The 21,654-nt window shown below is 31.1% G+C and overlaps 1 protein-coding gene across 2 annotated transcripts in view; it reads left to right on the top strand.

Annotated features, from left to right (window-relative positions):
* The first annotated feature begins 2,713 nt into the window (after positions 1-2,713).
* The window catches only part of LOC144841869 (transient receptor potential cation channel subfamily M member-like 2), a 42,734-nt gene continuing 23,793 nt past the window's right edge, over positions 2,714-21,654 (top strand). Inside the window, exons 1-2 of one of the 2 annotated variants that reach the window (XM_078698158.1) lie at positions 2,714-2,844; positions 20,206-20,408. In XM_078698158.1, coding sequence (XP_078554284.1) covers positions 20,226-20,408 — 183 coding nt within the window. In that variant the 5' untranslated portion in view covers positions 2,714-2,844; positions 20,206-20,225. Of the gene's footprint in view, positions 2,845-20,205; positions 20,409-21,325; positions 21,416-21,654 lie in introns of those variants that run through there. The other variant, XM_078698167.1, reaches the window with a different exon arrangement.

Below are 21,654 nucleotides of genomic sequence, written 5' to 3'. Positions count from 1 at the left end.
TCATCCTTGTTCCATTGTGGTATGGCAGACAGCCAAGATTATGTTTTGTGTATCTTTTACAAAGCACAGATTCTTGTAAAACAAGACTTAATTTACAACTTGCCGGAAATGTTTCTGCTTACCCATGAAAGTTCAGAAAACTGATTTCTTATGCTCATTATCTGTAGGTGGAAAATACCCCATATTTCCCCTCTCAATCAGATGCTTAGATAGCTTTCATGAAGACAAGATACTGCTATAATGGTCAATATATTGAGGTGTGAACTTTAATGTGCCATCCTTGTCAAAATCAATGAGTAGGCTAATTAAGAATTCATAGTTTTTAAACTCTTGGTTTTGCAAAACATTTTTGGCTAATCACCTTTCTATAATAAAAAAAATCTTCACGAGATGAAATTTTATTTATTTATACTACTACTTCACCTAAATTGTGTGATCCTTCAAAATAAAGTGTATTTTTATTTTAAAATATTATAAATAATTTCCTATTTGAACATATAGTTGACCTTAAATTAAAAAATATCTGCTTACAATAATCAATATATTTATTATAAATCACCATATACATTTTGTTTGAACATACAATTATAATGCGTGAAATTAATAATTTATATAAAAATAATGAAATCTAAATGAATTCAATAAACACCTTGCTATATATTGCACAAATATTTCACAATTTCATTTGGACAAATACTGTAGATACTATAAGGTATGGGTATTATACAATGATATACATTTTTATTATTATTAATTGCTGTTATGTAAATATTGTAATGATACAAGGTAAAAACAAGTTTAATATTTTGAACGAAATACTAAAGGTAATGTACAGTAAGGGTATAAAAAAGTACAATTGAAAGTATATAATAGTAAATTACTGTATATATATATTAAATTCTATTATTATATTTTATTCGTATTGACAGGGATACATGCTAAATCCTGCTTCTAATGTGCTGCATGATTTCTTTGTATCTCTTTTTATTAAGGTTTAAATCTTTGGGAGTGGTACACTTTATTCGTTGATTTCGCGTTGGACAAATTCTCATAAATTCTTTATAAACTTGTGTAATTTTTTCTACCGCTCATCCTGTGTTAAATTGTTTAAATGCTTGCAAGGCGAAATCAATACTTTGCAAAAGTTTGCAGTACACACATATTAACTATAGTTCTGAACAGTTGAGTTTTATGTTTTCTCACTCCTCAGGACGATCAAAGTGTATAGATCGAAATGTAAAGTAACCTCATCTGGTGTTATATTGTTTGAACGTTTGCATGGCGATCAAAGTGTATTGATCAAACGTAGAGTAACCTCATCTGGTGTTATATTGTTTGAACGTTTGCATGGCGATCAAAGTGTATTGATCGCGTCGAAACGTCGAGAAACTCTTCTTTCAGAACTAGTTAATATACAAGGTGTACCACAAACTTAAAATCACCTCATCTGGATTAAAAATTAAAAATATTACTTTGAATGTAAAAAGATATAAATATTACGTCATTGATTCATAAGGAAGAAGAAGGTTATAATTTTAAATTACGTCAATGTCAATCATCATAATGGATAAAAAATGGTTTTTGCACAACCTCAAAATTTGTACAAACACCTGAATGTGCGATGTACCACCAAATCGTGAAGATGGATCCAAATTATGCACTGCATAATGTAATTATCCAACCAAATGGATACACTTACATTTTGACATATGTGGCTTCTCACACCCATACTAAATTTAGAATGAATAATATCAAAACATCTAATGTTAGCACTACATAAAATGAAACAATATCTAGATATTATCCTTTTATGGTAAAGACAATTGATTTTATAATTTTTGGGTGAACTTTCGACTAATATTAATTTGAAGGGTTTTGAAGTGAGTGCAATCCTTAGTATAATCTTTGATATTATTACCCATTTTTATTATTATTATTTAACCATGGAAAGGCAGTTTATGTACATTTTGTATTATAAAATCAAACAAGTTTAAAATATTGGAGATAAACAAAAGTGTACAGTATTTATTGACTGTACTCTGCATGTTTGTTTTTAACTTAATACTAATAAAACTTATAAATACACTATGGTAGTAAAAATGGACCATTGAATAGTATAGAAATAATAATTGCAACTATTTTGTCAAAACAAATATGCCATAACAAAGGCAGCAAGAATGTATATGATATTGTCCAATTTAGCATGCAACAGTCTTGTGTTGGTATGTGTGCAGTGTTAAGGCTTGTAAATAAATTTTCTGTCATACCTAATATGGAGTTTTGTCATTTCGTTTATTTTTGTTTATGGATGGAATGATTAATGTTGATGTGTTGATGGTCACATGATAAACAATTGTTACTATACTCTGAATATAAGAGATGTAGCTCCAGGGTTTATTTTTTAAAGTGGGTAACAATTTGTAATAAAAAATGTTTGTGTGTAAAATTGATTGCTATTTCAATTTCTATACATTAAAAAAAAATAATTTAGTGATTTTCCTATCATATACATTATCAAAAAAGTCCTGTAGCAGCACAACGGTACTTCTGTCAAAAAATAAGTGGGGTTATTATCTATATAATAATATTAAGTTTAAACCCCGGAGCTACCCTTTAATATTTATTCTGATCTTGCTATAGAGGGCGGTAGTAGTTGCTTAATTGTCATGGAAACACCTCCGCACTTGGTACGATCTGTGATCATCAAACTGTGAAATTAATTGGAATAATCGATAAATAAATTAAGGCATAGCAGGGATCGTTTATTAGTCTTCGTTGAATCTTCTTTTTATACCTGTTTAATGTAAATTAATTCTGGAATATGTTACGTTGCTTTTTTGTGTGGTATGTATAAAGCCTAGACTATGAAATCTTAAAATTATTATCTTATTCTTACTTAATTAATTAAGGCTGTTCTTAGAAGTCACGTTTACGAGGTAACTGTAGTAGATCTAGGCCTAGCTGTCAGATATGTAATCACGGCGGTGCTCGTGGTCATACCGTCCATTTTCTCGGCAGAGAAATTAGCCTAGGCCCAGGGCTAGTACACGTAATTTTTAAATTACATGAGCTTACAAAATATATAATGCTTATACAATAATTATACTTGCATTAATTAATTTATTAATACTCCTAAATTAATATTAGGTCTGTCAAAATTAATTATAATTAATCTAAACATCTATGATTTAAACTGCTTTTAACCTAGATTATTTGGCATTTATAAATTGTTGTGTGTGAACGTAACGTACCGTAATTTAAGAATGTGCCAATGATATAAAAATGATATTCAAATAAAATTTGCAGTTTAAAAAATAAAATATGTGAATAAAAATGAGGACATTACATAGTTTATATTTACTTGCATTGATGAAGGGCTATAGTGTTGCCCGAAAGCTCTGAAAATTTTTCTGGCTGTTTTACTTTATCGTTTTGATTTAGCTTTAAATTTAGTTTTTGCTTATTTTATTTTTACAGCCACTGATAATTAATATAATTAAAAGGAACATTTATAGTTTATTGTACAGTATAACACTATTTTGTCTTGATTGCTCCAAGCATGTACTTATATTATATTACCATCATTTTGTACTAGAATAAATATTGGAGAATGTTGAGAAGTGATAATGTAATATTATTATTATTTATAAACAACAAAGTGATAATATAATATTATTATTATTTATAAACAACAAAGTAATAATATAATATTATTATTATTATTATTTATAAACAACAAAGTGATAATATAATATTATTATTATTATTATTTATAAACAACTGATGTTGTTGTCATCACATATATTTTGAAGTAGAATGCAACTTGACAACTGGAAAGTCTTTATAATGTATCAAACTAATGAAGGGTTAATTAAGTAATACAGGTTGTCATTTTTATTTTTATTAACCAAGAGGTTTTTTATTACAAAAGAACTGATATTTAAGGGATCCTCTATAAATCTTAGTAGAATAGGCCTATATGCTTCAATATAAAAAGATAGACAAGTCTATTTCGTGCCAAGCTTACCTGGATAAACCGACATAGGGGAGAACATATCAAAAAGGAAAAATATTGTTAGTATTTCCCTCCAAGCCAGTGGTATCCTAGTTGGATAGATAAATTAGCTATTTAGGCCTCATTGTCCAGAAATGTGTGAGAACAGTTGTAGCTGTTATTATGGAGAAAATACAAGTTCTGACATCTAGGTAAACAAAAATACTGCCCTCTATAGTTGGCCCTTTTATTGAAACTTTAATATTAATAATAATGTTTTGTACTGTATTATACTAAATCAATATGATATAAATTAACATTGCATTGAGTTTTTATGATGATACTGAATGATAGATTAACACAACAGTCTTTAATCCAATATAAAAAAAAAATCAATATTTTAATATAGAGGTTTATTGAGGTTTTTTTTTTATTGCTAACAATTTCTTTTCATATATAACAAGTAATACAATTAGGGAATTTAGAAAACCTAGTCAACGGCCATTGTAATAATGTGTAATAAATTAGTTATATATATACTGTATATATACAAATAATAAATGTTGAAAAGAGAAAGAGTTGAAAGACTGACTTTTCTATTATAGACATGCAAAATAACATACTTTTATTCAATTATCAGGCGCTACACATGCAGTACGTAAACAAACATTTTAATTTTAATTAATTTATGTACAATTTGAGTTTATACCTCCATGATTTGAGAATATAAACCAACTGAATCCTTGACATTTTTATATGCCTTTCTTTATATCAAATATATTTAATTTGCTGGTGATGACGTACTGTAAATGTACTGGAGCAAAATTAATAACATACTCTGATTCTCAAATCAATGAATAATTAATTTGTCCTGAAATAGTATATGATAAATGGACTGATACACATCACAAATAATGCATACATTTAAATATTGAATCGAAGGAACAGACTGTTCGTTGAGAGAAAACATATCCCAGTGGGCAAAAATTGGTTGAATTAACGTTAATTCAACGTTATCTGCAAATGTTGAAATAACGTTGAAAAAGTGGTTGAAAATGAAAGTTTGCCTCAACGTAAATGTCAACGTTGAATCAACATAGAAATTATCAACGTTGAAACAACGTTAAAATAGGTAACATTGAAATAACGTTGAAAAACTGGTTGAAAATGAAAGTTTGCCTCAACGTAAATGTCAACGTTGAATCAACATAGAAATTATCAACGTTGAAACAACGTTAAAATAAGTAACGTTGAAATAACGTTGAAAAAATGGTTGAAAATGAAAGTTTGCCTCAACTTAAATGTCAACGTTGAATCAACATAGAAATTATCAACGTTGAAACAACGTTAAAATAGGTAACGTTAAAATAACGTTGAAAAAATGGTTGAAAATGAAAGTTTGCCTCAACGTAAATGTCAACGTTGAATCAACATAGAAATTATCAACGTTGAAACAACGTTAAAATAGGTAACGTTGAAATAACGTTGAAAAAATGGTTGAAAATGAACGTTTGCCTCAACGTAAATGTCAACGTTGAATCAACATAGAAATTATCAACGTTGAAACAACGTTAAAATAAGTAACGTTGAAATAACGTTGAAAAAATGGTTGAAAATGAAGTTTGCCTCAACAAAAATGTCAACGTTGATTCAACATAGATTATCAACGTTGAAACAACGTCAAAATGTCTACGTTGAAATTATCAATGTTGAAATTATTAACGTTGAAACAACGTAATAATTAAGTTGAAATGAAAATTTGCATCAACGTAAATTTCAACATAGATTTAACGTTGAAATTATCAACGTTGATTCAATGTTGAAATATTAAAGTTAATTCAACATTATCCGCAAACGTTGAAATAACGCTGAAAAACTGTTGAATTAAAGTTTAAATTTAAAAAAATATCAACATTGATCCATTGTAGAGTAATCAACCAAATTCAAGGTAGAAAAAATAACGTTTAATCAACGTATACAGATCAACGTTGATTCAGTGTAAACACATTTTTACCATTGATTCAACATAGAAATTATCAACAATAATTTAACATAGCAATGGTTTAGTTAATAGAAGAACAGCTTATAGTAACAGCTGAAATCTGGCATATTTTCAATGGTAATTGATTTGTTGAATTACTATATCCAATTTGAATCAACGGTTTTAAAGTAGTTGGTAGTAAAGTATACTGTTACGTCCCAAAATCCATTAATAGAGACATTTTATAAATTCTATATCTTACTAATCTTTAATTTCTATAAAAACATAAAATAACATTTAATCAGGTGTCAAATCATCAGGCAAAATCCAAGCAACAATCAAATAATGTACATCCTCACTGACAGTTCTCAGGTACTTATAACCAGTTTGTAATATGTTTGCCAACTAACATGATTGAATAACTATAAATATTGGCTGATTACAGTAAAACACAATTAATACAACACACGTCACAGGTGCCTTGTGCTAATGTTGCAGAAGTCCAAATGAAATGGAAATAACACAATACTGTAATTGCATTGTTCCGATTAGTCAATAAACAGTTGCCTCGATTCCTGTGTTGACATTGTCCTATGCTTTCCAAAAGTGTATAATATCATTTTTCCAAACCTGAAACAAATTCAATCAAGTTACTGTAGTTTTAAACAAAAATAATACAGTAAAAAATTAATTGAAAGATTTATTGTCCCCAAAAAACATGAACAATGAAGATTAATACAATCATACTTTGAATACCTTGCCATTTTTCAATTTTAACAAAGATATTCACTTGCCGTAGAAAATAAACAAAAACAATAAAGATTTCACTTAACAAAAATACAAAATAAACAGTATATTTAACCAAAAACCAATTGTTTGTTTAAATTTTTCAGGTACAAATGCATTTTTTAAAATCTAATTTTTGGTCAAAGTGAACAACTCTATAGTGACGGCATATTCAACAAAACATTAAAAAAAAAATTGTTCAGTTCAATTATATCTTTAACACATTGTTCAAAAATCATACTGTACATAAACAAAAATTCAATTCAGAACATCATTTCACACTTACACGTAAAATATGCAATCAATTCAATTTATGTAAATAATATTGGAACACTGTATTAATATTTATTCAATATTAAAGTTAAGAACTATAAATACCAACCTTTTGTATATAAAAATATTGATCATCCATTAGATTTTTCTCGTTTGATTCACATAGAAAAGATTATACATGTACTTCATTATTTTGTACTCTAGCTAGGCATAGGCCTAAGCTAAGGGCCTTAGCTAGGCCTACAATCTGAAATAAAGAAAGCGAGTGAGTTTAAACAAATAGCCGTCCTAGGCTAGCATGTGTTTGTATACTATTAATACTAATAATAGCATTAGCAGCTACTGTAGACAGCCTAGCAAAAAGCTAGCTAGGCCAACTAATTATATATTATAATGTTATATTTATGTATACTTTTGGATAAATAAAGAAAGAATTGAACTAAGGCCTAATACATACCATTTTATAACCATAATAAGTACAGTACTGTAGTTATCCTTGGCAAGGCAAATGTTTGCCCTTGACAGGCATGATACTAAAGGGTGTGTAGAAAGCGACGACCTCGAATTGGACGACTCCAACGACCCGGGCGACCTCGAATTGGACGACCTAGAATTGGACGACCCATAACACGAAACCGACGACCCTTATAGCCTAGCCTAGCCTAGCCTAGGCCCAAGTGTGGTATAACATCCCGAAGCCGAACATAGCCAAAGATCTTTAAACCATACCTTATATAATACTCGCAAGCAAACAATTGATTGAAAAAATACAGAAATATCGCCATTTGATACTGAATGTGTCGATACGAACAAACGAACAGATATGGAACGCCAAGAGTGCATCATTAAAACTGCATTCGACTCGATTAGCACACGAAATATCATAAACATGGCAAACCAGGTCAAAATGGCCCCTTTTTCAGCGGCGGCGTTGGCGTTCCATATCTGTTCGTTTGTTCGTGTCGACACATTCAGTATCAAATGGCGATATTTCTGTATTTTTTCAATCAATTGCTTGCTTGCGATTATTATATAAGGTATGGTTTAAAGATCTTTGGCTATGTTCGGCTTCGGGATGTTATACCACACTTAGGCCTAGGCTAGGCTAGGCTGTAGGGGTCGTCGGTTTCGTGTTATGGGTCGTCCAATTCTAGGTCGTCCAATTCGAGGTCGCCCGGGTCGTTGGGGTCGTCCAATTCGAGGTCGTCGCTTTCTACACACCCTGATACTAAATGCTTTTACTAGGCCTAGGCCTAGTGAGTGAATTCAGTTCATCAGCAGTTTGGCAGCCTGCCTAGCCTACTACCTAGTCCTATAGCCTAGCTATGCATGTGTGGCCTACTAGACTAGAGGCTAGCTATTGATAAGGGTAAAATAGTCAAGCTCTAAGCTTATAAATTAGTAGATTACAAATAAAAAAGATTGTTTTCCTACCTGAAAACATACTTATTTGACAATATTTTTTTTTCTACACCACTACTAGGCCTAGCCAACGTCGAAGTACAGTAACTGAAATTACTGACTGATGATACTGATAGACCGGCAGCCCAGAGACATTTGGTTAGATGAGCTAGGTACCAATATCTGACTATTTAAGTGTGTTGGGGGTCACTTGAAGTCAATGAAAATGGGAGTCTGCCGGGTACCCCCTGCTGCGTCTAGACCGGGGGGACCCCGAAATGTGCTAAAAAATCGGCACCGGTTAGATGAGAGAGATACCACCTAATTTTACCACCACGGGATGCCCATTGGCATCCTTATACCAGTATCACAAACGACAGACTTTTTGTCTGCTGCAATATGCCCGCCAGACCCTCCGAGGGAGGGCCTAAAATGGGGCTAGCATAGATGAGTGAGGTACCACTCAAAATTAATGCCAAATGAACAAGTTGTGTTCATACAATACGAAATGGATAACAACAGACTAATTGTCTGCTGCACCGCAAGTGCCAGACTCCCTAAAGTTAGACTAGAGACCCCCCCCCCCCCTTCCCCCAACTAGCCCAGCCTAGATATTGTAGATACCACCAGCAACCAATTTTATATGATTTAGCACAATGTAAGCAATACCAAATGACCTATTACAGACTATCTGTACACTGCCTTGGCCCTGGCAGACCCCTCTAAAGTTAGACTAGAGACCCCCCTTTCCCCAACTAGCCCAGCTTAGACATTGTAGATACCACCAGCAACCAATGTTATATGATTTAGCACATTGTAAGCAATACCAAATTACCTATTACAGACTATCTGTACACTGCCTTGGCCCTGGCAGACTCCTCTAAAGTTCGACTAGAGACCCCATTTACCCCAAGTATAGCCTACCTTAGATATTGTAGATACCACCAGCAGTAAAAAAAACCCCAAAACAACATGTTTAATTGAATAAAGTTTAACTTTAATCGAACTAACACAAAACAATTGAAAATATATCCCATCAATGACGATAAAATGACCATTACCATTCTAAAGGGAAAAATAGTCTAAGAGTTTCACTTAAAACTTATATAAGCCAAATAATAAAAACTTTTCAACGTATGATATGGTTGGAATCTACCTAAAACATATTTTACTGACTAAACGTTGTAGTTTTACAGAAATAGGCCTACTGCACATACAATTTTAAGTAAAAAAAAAAACGATGTTGCCCAATGCTTTTTAGAAGAGTATAGTAATAATTTGTAACATAATGTGGTAATTACTATTAACATTTAAACATAATTCTGACCAAACCCAGTAGTATTAAATAAATAACCTAATCAAAGTTTTCTTTTTATTTAAATATTTCTTTATTATATTATATTATACATAATGTAACTGTAAAACTGTAGGCCTAGTTGTAGCCAAATTAGAAGAGTATATTAATATATTTTCAACAAGTACTGTAGCCCAATGTTTATTATAAAAGATTATACTAATTTTTTGTACCTTTTTTAATAGATCAGTACTACATAACTAGCCCAATGCTTATTAGAAGAGTATATTAATCATTATTTTGAACAAAGTTTGTGTATTAAATAAATAACTTTTACAATAAACTGGTTTCCAGAATCGGCATTACCCAAAAACCTTTTTGAAGATGTACCTGTGAGCGTTAGCGAAACCAACGAAGATGATATAAGTTCTGGGCAGGAATGGAGCGATGACACTGACAGTGAACTTGAGATGTTCTGGTTTTAGAAATTAGAAATTTACATACATACATAGTCATAGAGAAAAAAAACAATCTTATAGTTCTCCCGTTATACCGTTTTTATGGTTTTTATTTAATATAAATGTTTATATGTCCATGTCAATACAATTATCCAACTCTTACTAATGCAGCAAGGGCTACAATATAATATTTACTATAACATATACGTTTACATAGTAATATCCAGTATTTCGAGAGAGAAAAAAAATAAATCATCGTTTTGATTTAGCTTTTCGCGCTTTTTTTTGTATCCATGTATTTTGTCACTTTTCAGTAATTTGCCTTTGGATTTATATATATATATATATAAAACAAAAAAATATTTAAATAAAAAGAAAACTTTTATTGTAAAGGTTATTTACTTAATACTACTGGGTTTGGTCAGAATTATATTTAAATGTTAATTATATAGTACATAATAACCACATTATGTTACAAAATATTATTATTATACTCTTCTAAAAAGCATTGGGCAACAGATCATTTTTTTACTTAAAATTGTACAGTATTACAGTAGGCCTATAAATAGTTCAGTATGTTGTACTGTCCCTAGAAAAAAGGTATTTAAAGTTATTTCTGTAAAACTACAGCGTTTAGTCAGTAAAATATGTTTTAGGTAGATTCCAACAATCTATGCATTGAAAAGTATTTATTATTTGGCTTGTATAAGTTTTAAGTGAAACTCTTAAACTATTTTCCCTTTAGAATGGTAATGGTCATTTTATCGTCATTGATGGGATATATTTTCAATTGTTTTGTGTTAGTTCGATTAAAGGTAAACTTTATTCAATAAACTATTGCGTTTTTCCATAATTTAAGGCCAAATCATAATTTTGCGTATAGTTTTGTTTTTCCGTGTAGTACCCTATTTATCTTCATTTCCGTATACGTCCGTAATATTAGGCAGAATTTCGGTAGTAACAAGGAATTATACCGCGCCGATAGCAGAGCAAACCCGGAATTTGATAGGCTTGTCGTAGTTGCAGGGCATTTTATCATTGTTGAATGTTTTGTTGTTAGCTTAAAGAGTCCCTTGAAAAACAAAAAATGAAGGACGGTTGAGAAGGTGTTTTCACACAGATCGCGAGGAAGTTTTATGATTATGCATACAGAGTAGTAGGAATTAGTCAAAGGGACAATACTTCTTTAATTGTTAAAATTGGTAAAAGAAGTAATGCTGGCGCCAACTAATTCAGCGACCTTTCTACAACCAAAGTATTTCTTTGTAACAACATTTATTTTAAATGGAACGTTACAAAAATAATCCTCCGCTTTATCACTGCATGAATACCTAATAACCAGACAAGGACGTATCTTTGTTACGTTTTACTATCAATCCATTTTCATCACGCAATCAATTTTTCAACAATATAGTAGTATAACAATAACATTTTGATTGAATAGTGAGGAATTAGTTACAGTTTGATTTTGAATAAACCATTGGTTTAAAAAAAACAGATTACCTCTAATGGATCAAGCATTTACACATAAACTTTGCGTTAAAAAAATTCACCGACAAACGAAAATAATATAGCCTATTCCTTTTAAATATTAGGCATATTGCAAAGGCCAATAATCGATTTGTCCATAATTATTACGTTTTGCCGGTAGATTTTTCATAATCTAAGGCCAATTTTTAGGCCAAATCATAATTGTCCGTATAGTTCTGTATTTCCGATGCGTGTAGTACCCTTTATCTTTACTTCCGTACGTCCGTAAATATTAGGCCGAATTTCCGTAGTAATAATAGAGTGTGGTTTAAACAACACCGTTGTAAAGTTTATAGTGGATAAATAAAAATGAATTTTGGAAATTGTGGTTTTAACATCTGACTTTATTTAGCATTTAGCCTAATTCAAAATAATACAATTCAACGTTTTGCTCAATATATTTTTTAAATTATTAATTGATAATAAATTTACATTAATTGAGTACAGTTATTAGAATGTATTAAAGTACCTTAATCGGGGACTTCCCCGTGACGTTTGCATTGAACGAAAAAAAATGTTATCCTATATTGTTAGTCGCGTATGTTTACTACCGGTGGAATATTATAGTCTACAATCCTCTGTTTGCTATAGCGCACTATAGAGTGAGTGACATTTCCGGCGAACTAGAGGTGCAATTTATCATGAATTTTACGTGCGAGAGTATCATTTGCGGCCATCTAGGGGTGTTATTTAACAAATTGCTCGCTCAAATACTCAGTGTTGGAGTCTTTGGGCAACCCTCTTAAAATAGTCCTGCGACCGCCCCTGTAATAAGGGCGGGTCTCTAGTCTAACTTTAGGGTGTCTGGTACTTGCGGTGCAGCAGACAATTAGTCTGTTGTCATATGAATCTCTTGGTGCAAATTTTGCAACCAAACAGTGATTTTTAATATGTACCTATTGAGCTGTTTATCTACTTATAGGTTCATACCAAGTTCATGCAACCCAAGTCTTGTCATCGTCCATTATATAGGGGGGTCAACCATTATGACTACAACTAATTTCCACAATTATTGATTACATGTTTTAACCAAAGAAATTAAAATGACATAAACTAGTATAGTATGAACATTTCCAGACTTCGTAATAATTACCATCTATTCATTAAACAGGTCACAGAAAGATAAACATAACCATTACCCGAGTGATAAATGGTAGATCCCAGCTCGCTGGCATTCAAACATAGGTATCTTAATTTTGCAATTGTGAATATAAAAAACAATATATAGAACTAAATAACACCTAATAATTGTTCCTTATATATCAAACATTAAAATGATATAAAAATTAAAATGCTACTTACAAATTATATAATGAAAAATTAACCCCAAACTTAGCTACAATCCAACGGTCTGTCAAGTGAAGGCTTGATAACACAGGCAAACCCTATTTGAATTTTGCCGCGTTTTTGAGGATTTTTTAGATTTTTTCAAAATAGATTTTGCTATTTTGACACAGTCTATTTTAAGCCAATGCTCATAAGAAAAGTATGTAAGGAATCTATGAATATTCAGCTTTCTTTTAAGAAACTATCCAAAATGATTGATGACGTACAAGTGATCTTAAATTGAAAATAAAACACTGTCCTGCTTTAGAAAATAGGTAAAAAATTGACCTCACACTGTCAGCGGGCAATGGATGGTGAGTTTTAAAACGTAAAATGACACATCCTTTTTGTAACTTTACAATTTCAAACATATATCATAATGTTCAGTATTGTCTACAGTTTATTTTGAGCTACTATCCAAAAGAATCCGATTTATATTAGCCGAGATATTTAGGTGGGAACATGAAAATCAAGTGTTTTGTAGAATATCACGGTGCGAAATCAGTGGTATTTATGTCCCAGTGGAGTGTGTTGAGGCAATTTAGCTATTTCGTTGCTCAAGAGATTCATATGATCCATTTAGTATTGTATGAACACAACTTGTTCATTTGGCAATAATTTTGAGTGGTACCTCACTCATCTATGCTAGCCCCATTTTAGGCCCTCCCTCGGGGGGTCTGGCGGGCCTATTGCAGCAGACAAAAAGTCTGTCGTTTGTGATACTGGTATAAGGATGCCAATGGGCATCTCATGGTGGTAAAATTAGGTGGTATCTCTCTCATCTAAACCGGTGCCGATTTTTTAGCACCTTTCGGAGTCCCCTCGGTCTAGACGCAGCAGGGGGTACCCGACAGACTCCCATTTTCATTGACTTCAAGTGACCCCCAACACACTTAAATAGTCAGATATTGGTACCTAGCTCATCTAACCAAATGTCTCTGGGCTGCCTGTCTATGACACCAGTTTCAAAATTTTATCAAAACGAAACTAACCAATGACAAGCTCGTATCTAATGAAATTTGATCTTGCATGACAGCATCATTCAATTTTCAACACAACTTCTAGCTAGAACATTTTTGTATTATACAGAGACAATAATATTTGCCAATCTAAAATTCCTAAATAATCAAGCTACATCATACATTTATTGTTTTACAATAAAGGATGATAAAAAAAACGCCAACTGAAATCTAATGTTAATTTAACGTTGAAACATCAATGGCAACGCACTTAAACACATATTATTTAATATTAACGTTAAAAACATGTCATTTTAACCAAAGTATTAAATAGAATTTAACTTTAATTTAACGTTTAATTAACATTGAAAAACAAAAATAATAATTGTTTGAAAAAACAACATAATTTCATTTGAAAATGACAACTGGATTTCAACGTTAAAATAACGTTGGAATAACATTGAAAAACAAAAATAGTAATTGTTTGAAAAAAATTACTAGTTAGAAATACAATGTTATTTCAACGTTTGATCAACATTGATAAATTAACGTAAATTACTAGTTAGAAAGACAATTTTATTATAACGTTGGATCAACATTGATAAATTAACGTAAATTACTAGTTAGAAAGACAATGTGATTTTAACGTTGGATCAACATTGATAAATTAACTTAAATTACTAGTTAGAAAGACAATGTTATTTCAACGTTGGATCAACATTGATAATAACACGTAAATGACTAGTTAGAAGGACGATGTTATTTCAACGTTGGATCAACATTGATAATAAAACGTAAATTTCCCCAACTAGCCCAGCTTAGACATTGTAGATACCACCAGCAACCAATGTTATATGATTTAGCACATTGTAAGCAATACCAAATTACCTATTACAGACTATCTGTACACTGCCTTGGCCCTGGCAGACTCCTCTAAAGTTCGACTAGAGACCCCATTTACCCCAAGTATAGCCTACCTTAGATATTGTAGATACCACCAGCAGTAAAAAAAACCCCAAAACAACATGTTTAATTGAATAAAGTTTAACTTTAATCGAACTAACACAAAACAATTGAAAATATATCCCATCAATGACGATAAAATGACCATTACCATTCTAAAGGGAAAAATAGTCTAAGAGTTTCACTTAAAACTTATATAAGCCAAATAATAAAAACTTTTCAACGTATGATATGGTTGGAATCTACCTAAAACATATTTTACTGACTAAACGTTGTAGTTTTACAGAAATAGGCCTACTGCACATACAATTTTAAGTATAAAAAAAAACGATGTTGCCCAATGCTTTTTAGAAGAGTATAGTAATAATTTGTAACATAATGTGGTAATTACTATTAACATTTAAACATAATTCTGACCAAACCCAGTAGTATTAAATAAATAACCTAATCAAAGTTTTCTTTTTATTTAAATATTTCTTTATTATATTATATTATACATAATGTAACTGTAAAACTGTAGGCCTAGTTGTAGCCAAATTAGAAGAGTATATTAATATATTTTCAACAAGTACTGTAGCCCAATGTTTATTATAAGAGATTATACTAATTTTTTGTACCTTTTTTAATAGATCAGTACTACATAACTAGCCCAATGCTTATTAGAAGAGTATATTAATCATTATTTTGAACAAAGTTTGTGTATTAAATAAATAACTTTTACAATAAACTGGTTTCCAGAATCGGCATTACCCAAAAACCTTTTTGAAGATGTACCTGTGAGCGTTAGCGAAACCAACGAAGATGATATAAGTTCTGGGCAGGAATGGAGCGATGACACTGACAGTGAACTTGAGATGTTCTGGTTTTAGAAATTAGAAATTTACATACATACATAGTCATAGAGAAAAAAAACAATCTTATAGTTCTCCCGTTATACCGTTTTTATGGTTTTTATTTAATATAAATGTTTATATGTCCATGTCAATACAATTATCCAACTCTTACTAATGCAGCAAGGGCTACAATATAATATTTACTATAACATATACGTTTACATAGTAATATCCAGTATTTCGAGAGAGAAAAAAAATAAATCATCGTTTTGATTTAGCTTTTCGCGCTTTTTTTTGTATCCATGTATTTTGTCACTTTTCAGTAATTTGCCTTTGGATTTATATATATATATATATAAAACAAAAAAATATTTAAATAAAAAGAAAACTTTTATTGTAAAGGTTATTTACTTAATACTACTGGGTTTGGTCAGAATTATATTTAAATGTTAATTATATAGTACATAATAACCACATTATGTTACAAAATATTATTATTATACTCTTCTAAAAAGCATTGGGCAACAGATCATTTTTTTACTTAAAATTGTACAGTATTACAGTAGGCCTATAAATAGTTCAGTATGTTGTACTGTCCCTAGAAAAAAGGTATTTAAAGTTATTTCTGTAAAACTACAGCGTTTAGTCAGTAAAATATGTTTTAGGTAGATTCCAACAATCTATGCATTGAAAAGTATTTATTATTTGGCTTGTATAAGTTTTAAGTGAAACTCTTAAACTATTTTCCCTTTAGAATGGTAATGGTCATTTTATCGTCATTGATGGGATATATTTTCAATTGTTTTGTGTTAGTTCGATTAAAGGTAAACTTTATTCAATAAACTATTGCGTTTTTCCATAATTTAAGGCCAAATCATAATTTTGCGTATAGTTTTGTTTTTCCGTGTAGTACCCTATTTATCTTCATTTCCGTATACGTCCGTAATATTAGGCAGAATTTCGGTAGTAACAAGGAATTATACCGCGCCGATAGCAGAGCAAACCCGGAATTTGATAGGCTTAGTCGTAGTTGCAGGGCATTTTATCATTGTTGAATGTTTTGTTGTTAGCTTAAAGAGTCCCTTGAAAAACAAAAAATGAAGGACGGTTGAGAAGGTGTTTTCACACAGATCGCGAGGAAGTTTTATGATTATGCATACAGAGTAGTAGGAATTAGTCAAAGGGACAATACTTCTTTAATTGTTAAAATTGGTAAAAGAAGTAATGCTGGCGCCAACTAATTCAGCGACCTTTCTACAACCAAAGTATTTCTTTGTAACAACATTTATTTTAAATGGAACGTTACAAAAATAATCCTCCGCTTTATCACTGCATGAATACCTAATAACCAGACAAGGACGTATCTTTGTTACGTTTTACTATCAATCCATTTTCATCACGCAATCAATTTTTCAACAATATAGTAGTATAACAATAACATTTTGATTGAATAGTGAGGAATTAGTTACAGTTTGATTTTGAATAAACCATTGGTTTAAAAAAAACAGATTACCTCTAATGGATCAAGCATTTACACATAAACTTTGCGTTAAAAAAATTCACCGACAAACGAAAATAATATAGCCTATTCCTTTTAAATATTAGGCATATTGCAAAGGCCAATAATCGATTTGTCCATAATTATTACGTTTTGCCGGTAGATTTTTCATAATCTAAGGCCAATTTTTAGGCCAAATCATAATTGTCCGTATAGTTCTGTATTTCCGATGCGTGTAGTACCCTTTATCTTTACTTCCGTACGTCCGTAAATATTAGGCCGAATTTCCGTAGTAATAATAGAGTGTGGTTTAAACAACACCGTTGTAAAGTTTATAGTGGATAAATAAAAATGAATTTTGGAAATTGTGGTTTTAACATCTGACTTTATTTAGCATTTAGCCTAATTCAAAATAATACAATTCAACGTTTTGCTCAATATATTTTTAAAATTATTAATTGATAATAAATTTACATTAATTGAGTACAGTTATTAGAATGTATTAAAGTACCTTAATCGGGGACTTCCCCGTGACGTTTGCATTGAACGAAAAAAAATGTTATCCTATATTGTTAGTCGCGTATGTTTACTACCGGTGGAATATTATAGTCTACAATCCTCTGTTTGCTATAGCGCACTATAGAGTGAGTGACATTTCCGGCGAACTAGAGGTGCAATTTATCATGAATTTTACGTGCGAGAGTATCATTTGCGGCCATCTAGGGGTGTTATTTAACAAATTGCTCGCTCAAATACTCAGTGTTGGAGTCTTTGGGCAACCCTCTTAAAATAGTCCTGCGACCGCCCCTGTAATAAGGGCGGGTCTCTAGTCTAACTTTAGGGTGTCTGGTACTTGCGGTGCAGCAGACAATTAGTCTGTTGTTATCCATTTAGTATTGTATGAACACAACTTGTTCATTTGGCAATAATTTTGAGTGGTACCTCACTCATCTATGCTAGCCCCATTTTAGGCCCTCCCTCGGGGGGTCTGGCGGGCCTATTGCAGCAGACAAAAAGTCTGTCGTTTGTGATACTGGTATAAGGATGCCAATGGGCATCTCATGGTGGTAAAATTAGGTGGTATCTCTCTCATCTAAACCGGTGCCGATTTTTTAGCACCTTTCGGAGTCCCCTCGGTCTAGACGCAGCAGGGGGTACCCGACAGACTCCCATTTTCATTGACTTCAAGTGACCCCCAACACACTTAAATAGTCAGATATTGGTACCTAGCTCATCTAACCAAATGTCTCTGGGCTGCCTGTCTATGACACCAGTTTCAAAATTTTATCAAAACGAAACTAACCAATGACAAGCTCGTATCTAATGAAATTTGATCTTGCATGACAGCATCATTCAATTTTCAACACAACTTCTAGCTAGAACATTTTTGTATTATACAGAGACAATAATATTTGCCAATCTAAAATTCCTAAATAATCAAGCTACATCATACATTTATTGTTTTACAATAAAGGATGATAAAAAAAACGCCAACTGAAATCTAATGTTAATTTAACGTTGAAACATCAATGGCAACGCACTTAAACACATATTATTTAATATTAACGTTAAAAACATGTCATTTTAACCAAAGTATTAAATAGAATTTAACTTTAATTTAACGTTTAATTAACATTGAAAAACAAAAATAATAATTGTTTGAAAAAACAACATAATTTCATTTGAAAATGACAACTGGATTTCAACGTTAAAATAACGTTGGAATAACATTGAAAAACAAAAATAGTAATTGTTTGAAAAAAATTACTAGTTAGAAATACAATGTTATTTCAACGTTTGATCAACATTGATAAATTAACGTAAATTACTAGTTAGAAAGACAATTTTATTATAACGTTGGATCAACATTGATAAATTAACGTAAATTACTAGTTAGAAAGACAATGTGATTTTAACGTTGGATCAACATTGATAAATTAACTTAAATTACTAGTTAGAAAGACAATGTTATTTCAACGTTGGATCAACATTGATAATAACACGTAAATGACTAGTTAGAAGGACGATGTTATTTCAACGTTGGATCAACATTGATAATAAAACGTAAATTTCTAGTTAAAAATACAATGTTATTTCAACGTTGGATCAACATTGATAAATTAACGTAAATTTCTAGTTAAAAATACAATGTTATTTCAACGTTGGATCAACATTGATAAATTAACGTAAATTACTAGTTAGAAAGACAATGTTATTTCAACGTTGGATCAACATTGATAAATTAACGTAAATTACTAGTTGAAAATACAATGTGATTTTAACGTTGGATCAACATTGATAAATTAACGTAAATTACTAGTTAGAAAGACAATGTTATATCAACGTTAAATCAACATTGATAAATTAACGTAAATTACTAGTTAGAAGGACAATGTTATTTTAACGTTGGATCAACATTGATAAATTAACGTAAATTTCTAGTTAAAAATACAATGTTATTTCAACGTTGGATCAACATTTATAAATTAACGTAAAACATTTGTTAGAAAAACAATGTTATTTCAACGTTGGATCAACATTGATAAATTAACGTAAAACATTTGTTAGGAAGACGATGTTATTTCAACGTTAAATCAACATTTATAAATTAACGTAAATTACTAGTTAAAAAGACAATGTTATTTCAACGTTTGATTAACATTGATAAATGAACATAAACATTTTATTGAAAAGAAAATGTTATTTCAACGTTGATTCAATGTTTATTAATAAACGTAAAAAAAATAGTTAAGGAAAAAACGTTATTTCAACGTTTATTCAACGTTTGAAATACGCTGACAACATGATTTCAACAAATCAACTATATTTCAACGTTGATTCAACGTTGAAATTATGTTCTGTGCCCACTGGGACCTATCTTCAGATTCCATTTTTATTTTTGTTCATAGGATTATTTAATATCAGAAACATGAAGCATAGCTTGTCAACTGCTTTCAATCAATCAATTCAGGAAGGCAGTACACTAAACCTGACTGTGAATAAGGTGGGACCAGAGGGCTTGGTAAAGAAGGAAAAAGCTGTCATTACCGCAAGAAGACCTAGAAAACGACGGACGTCTGGCAGCACTGTCAATCTTTTGAACCACAATGAGGTAAAACTAGTTGATTGTTATACAAAGAATTGAGCCACATCCAACCCCCATCTCTAGATTTGGAAAGTTGGCACAAATGGCCCTGAAAAATAATTTGCCATACCATATTTTACTTTCTCAAAAACACCATTGTTCAATTATTTATTTTTAAAAAATACAGTACTGTAATGCATTTTTTTAAATCAGTTTATTTGGTTAGGGCAGGAAGTTGCCATACTGTAAGTTCCATTCAGCAGGAGATCCAGGATAGGGAGCACTAAAATTAATTGAATAAAACGCCCCTTCGAAGTAGGGAGGCCATGCTCCCTTGGATCCCTCTGACATTCTAACACACACACAACTTGTTATTTGTAGTATTACATTTTTTCTGATTTAAAAAATAAATTCAAGTTGATTGAATTTTGTGTTACTGTATGTTTATAATATTTGAATTTGGTATACTGTGTGTATTGTGTGGAAAGCAAGCTAATGCTAGGAATACAAGGTCTAGCTTTTCAAGTATTACAGTATACAATAACTGTATACACATTCATTCAGCATCCAATGCCATTTAGGTACTGTGATTATAGTAACAAAAAATATCCTCTCATTGTGGTTATTCTGTGGTATTTTTATTTTACTGATGCAGAACTAAATAGGTTTGAAGTGCAAATTCTGTTTTAGTTGTTTATCTTTAATGGTATTCATCAATAAGTTCCTACTAACTTACTGTATCTGCAATTCCAAGTTAGCCCATAAATATTCTCTGGAGAAAAAAAATAGGGTTGGATGAATGCCCAACAAACATTCCTGGTGGTTCTTACTGAAGTTTTCAGATCCTTCTATCCAATCTGAGTTAAGTGACACTCGTATGTGTTGTGTAATACCAGAAGTGATTCACCGACAGGAAATTATTCTGAGAGAGAAGTTAGAAATAAACTTCATTCAGTTTCATGATGGCTTTTAACACCATTGTCGATGAAGAGTTTGAGATTGATTTTGATGATTTGGATTCGCTGGAAGATGAGGTTGGTTGTCAAGTTATTTTAATCAGTTCCTTTTGTAAATCTTTTTTATACTTATACTGCATGTAGCTATACACGTCCGTAGTTATTTATTTATAAGCACTATCATGGATCTTATGCCTAATACATCTAAACAGGATGTTAATTGTACTATAGCTATCCAGGGTCATACAGTACAAACTAAAAGATAGACACCTCTGTATATTTCACTTAATTTTCACTTCAGACTAACAAAAATGTTT

The sequence above is a fragment of the Antedon bifida genome, chromosome 1, assembly GCF_963402885.1.
Source record: "Antedon bifida chromosome 1, ecAntBifi1.1, whole genome shotgun sequence".
NCBI lineage: Eukaryota > Metazoa > Echinodermata > Crinoidea > Comatulida > Antedonidae > Antedon > Antedon bifida.
The sequence above is the reverse complement of the archived record's forward strand: the minus strand, read 5'-3'. Positions and strand labels throughout refer to the sequence as shown.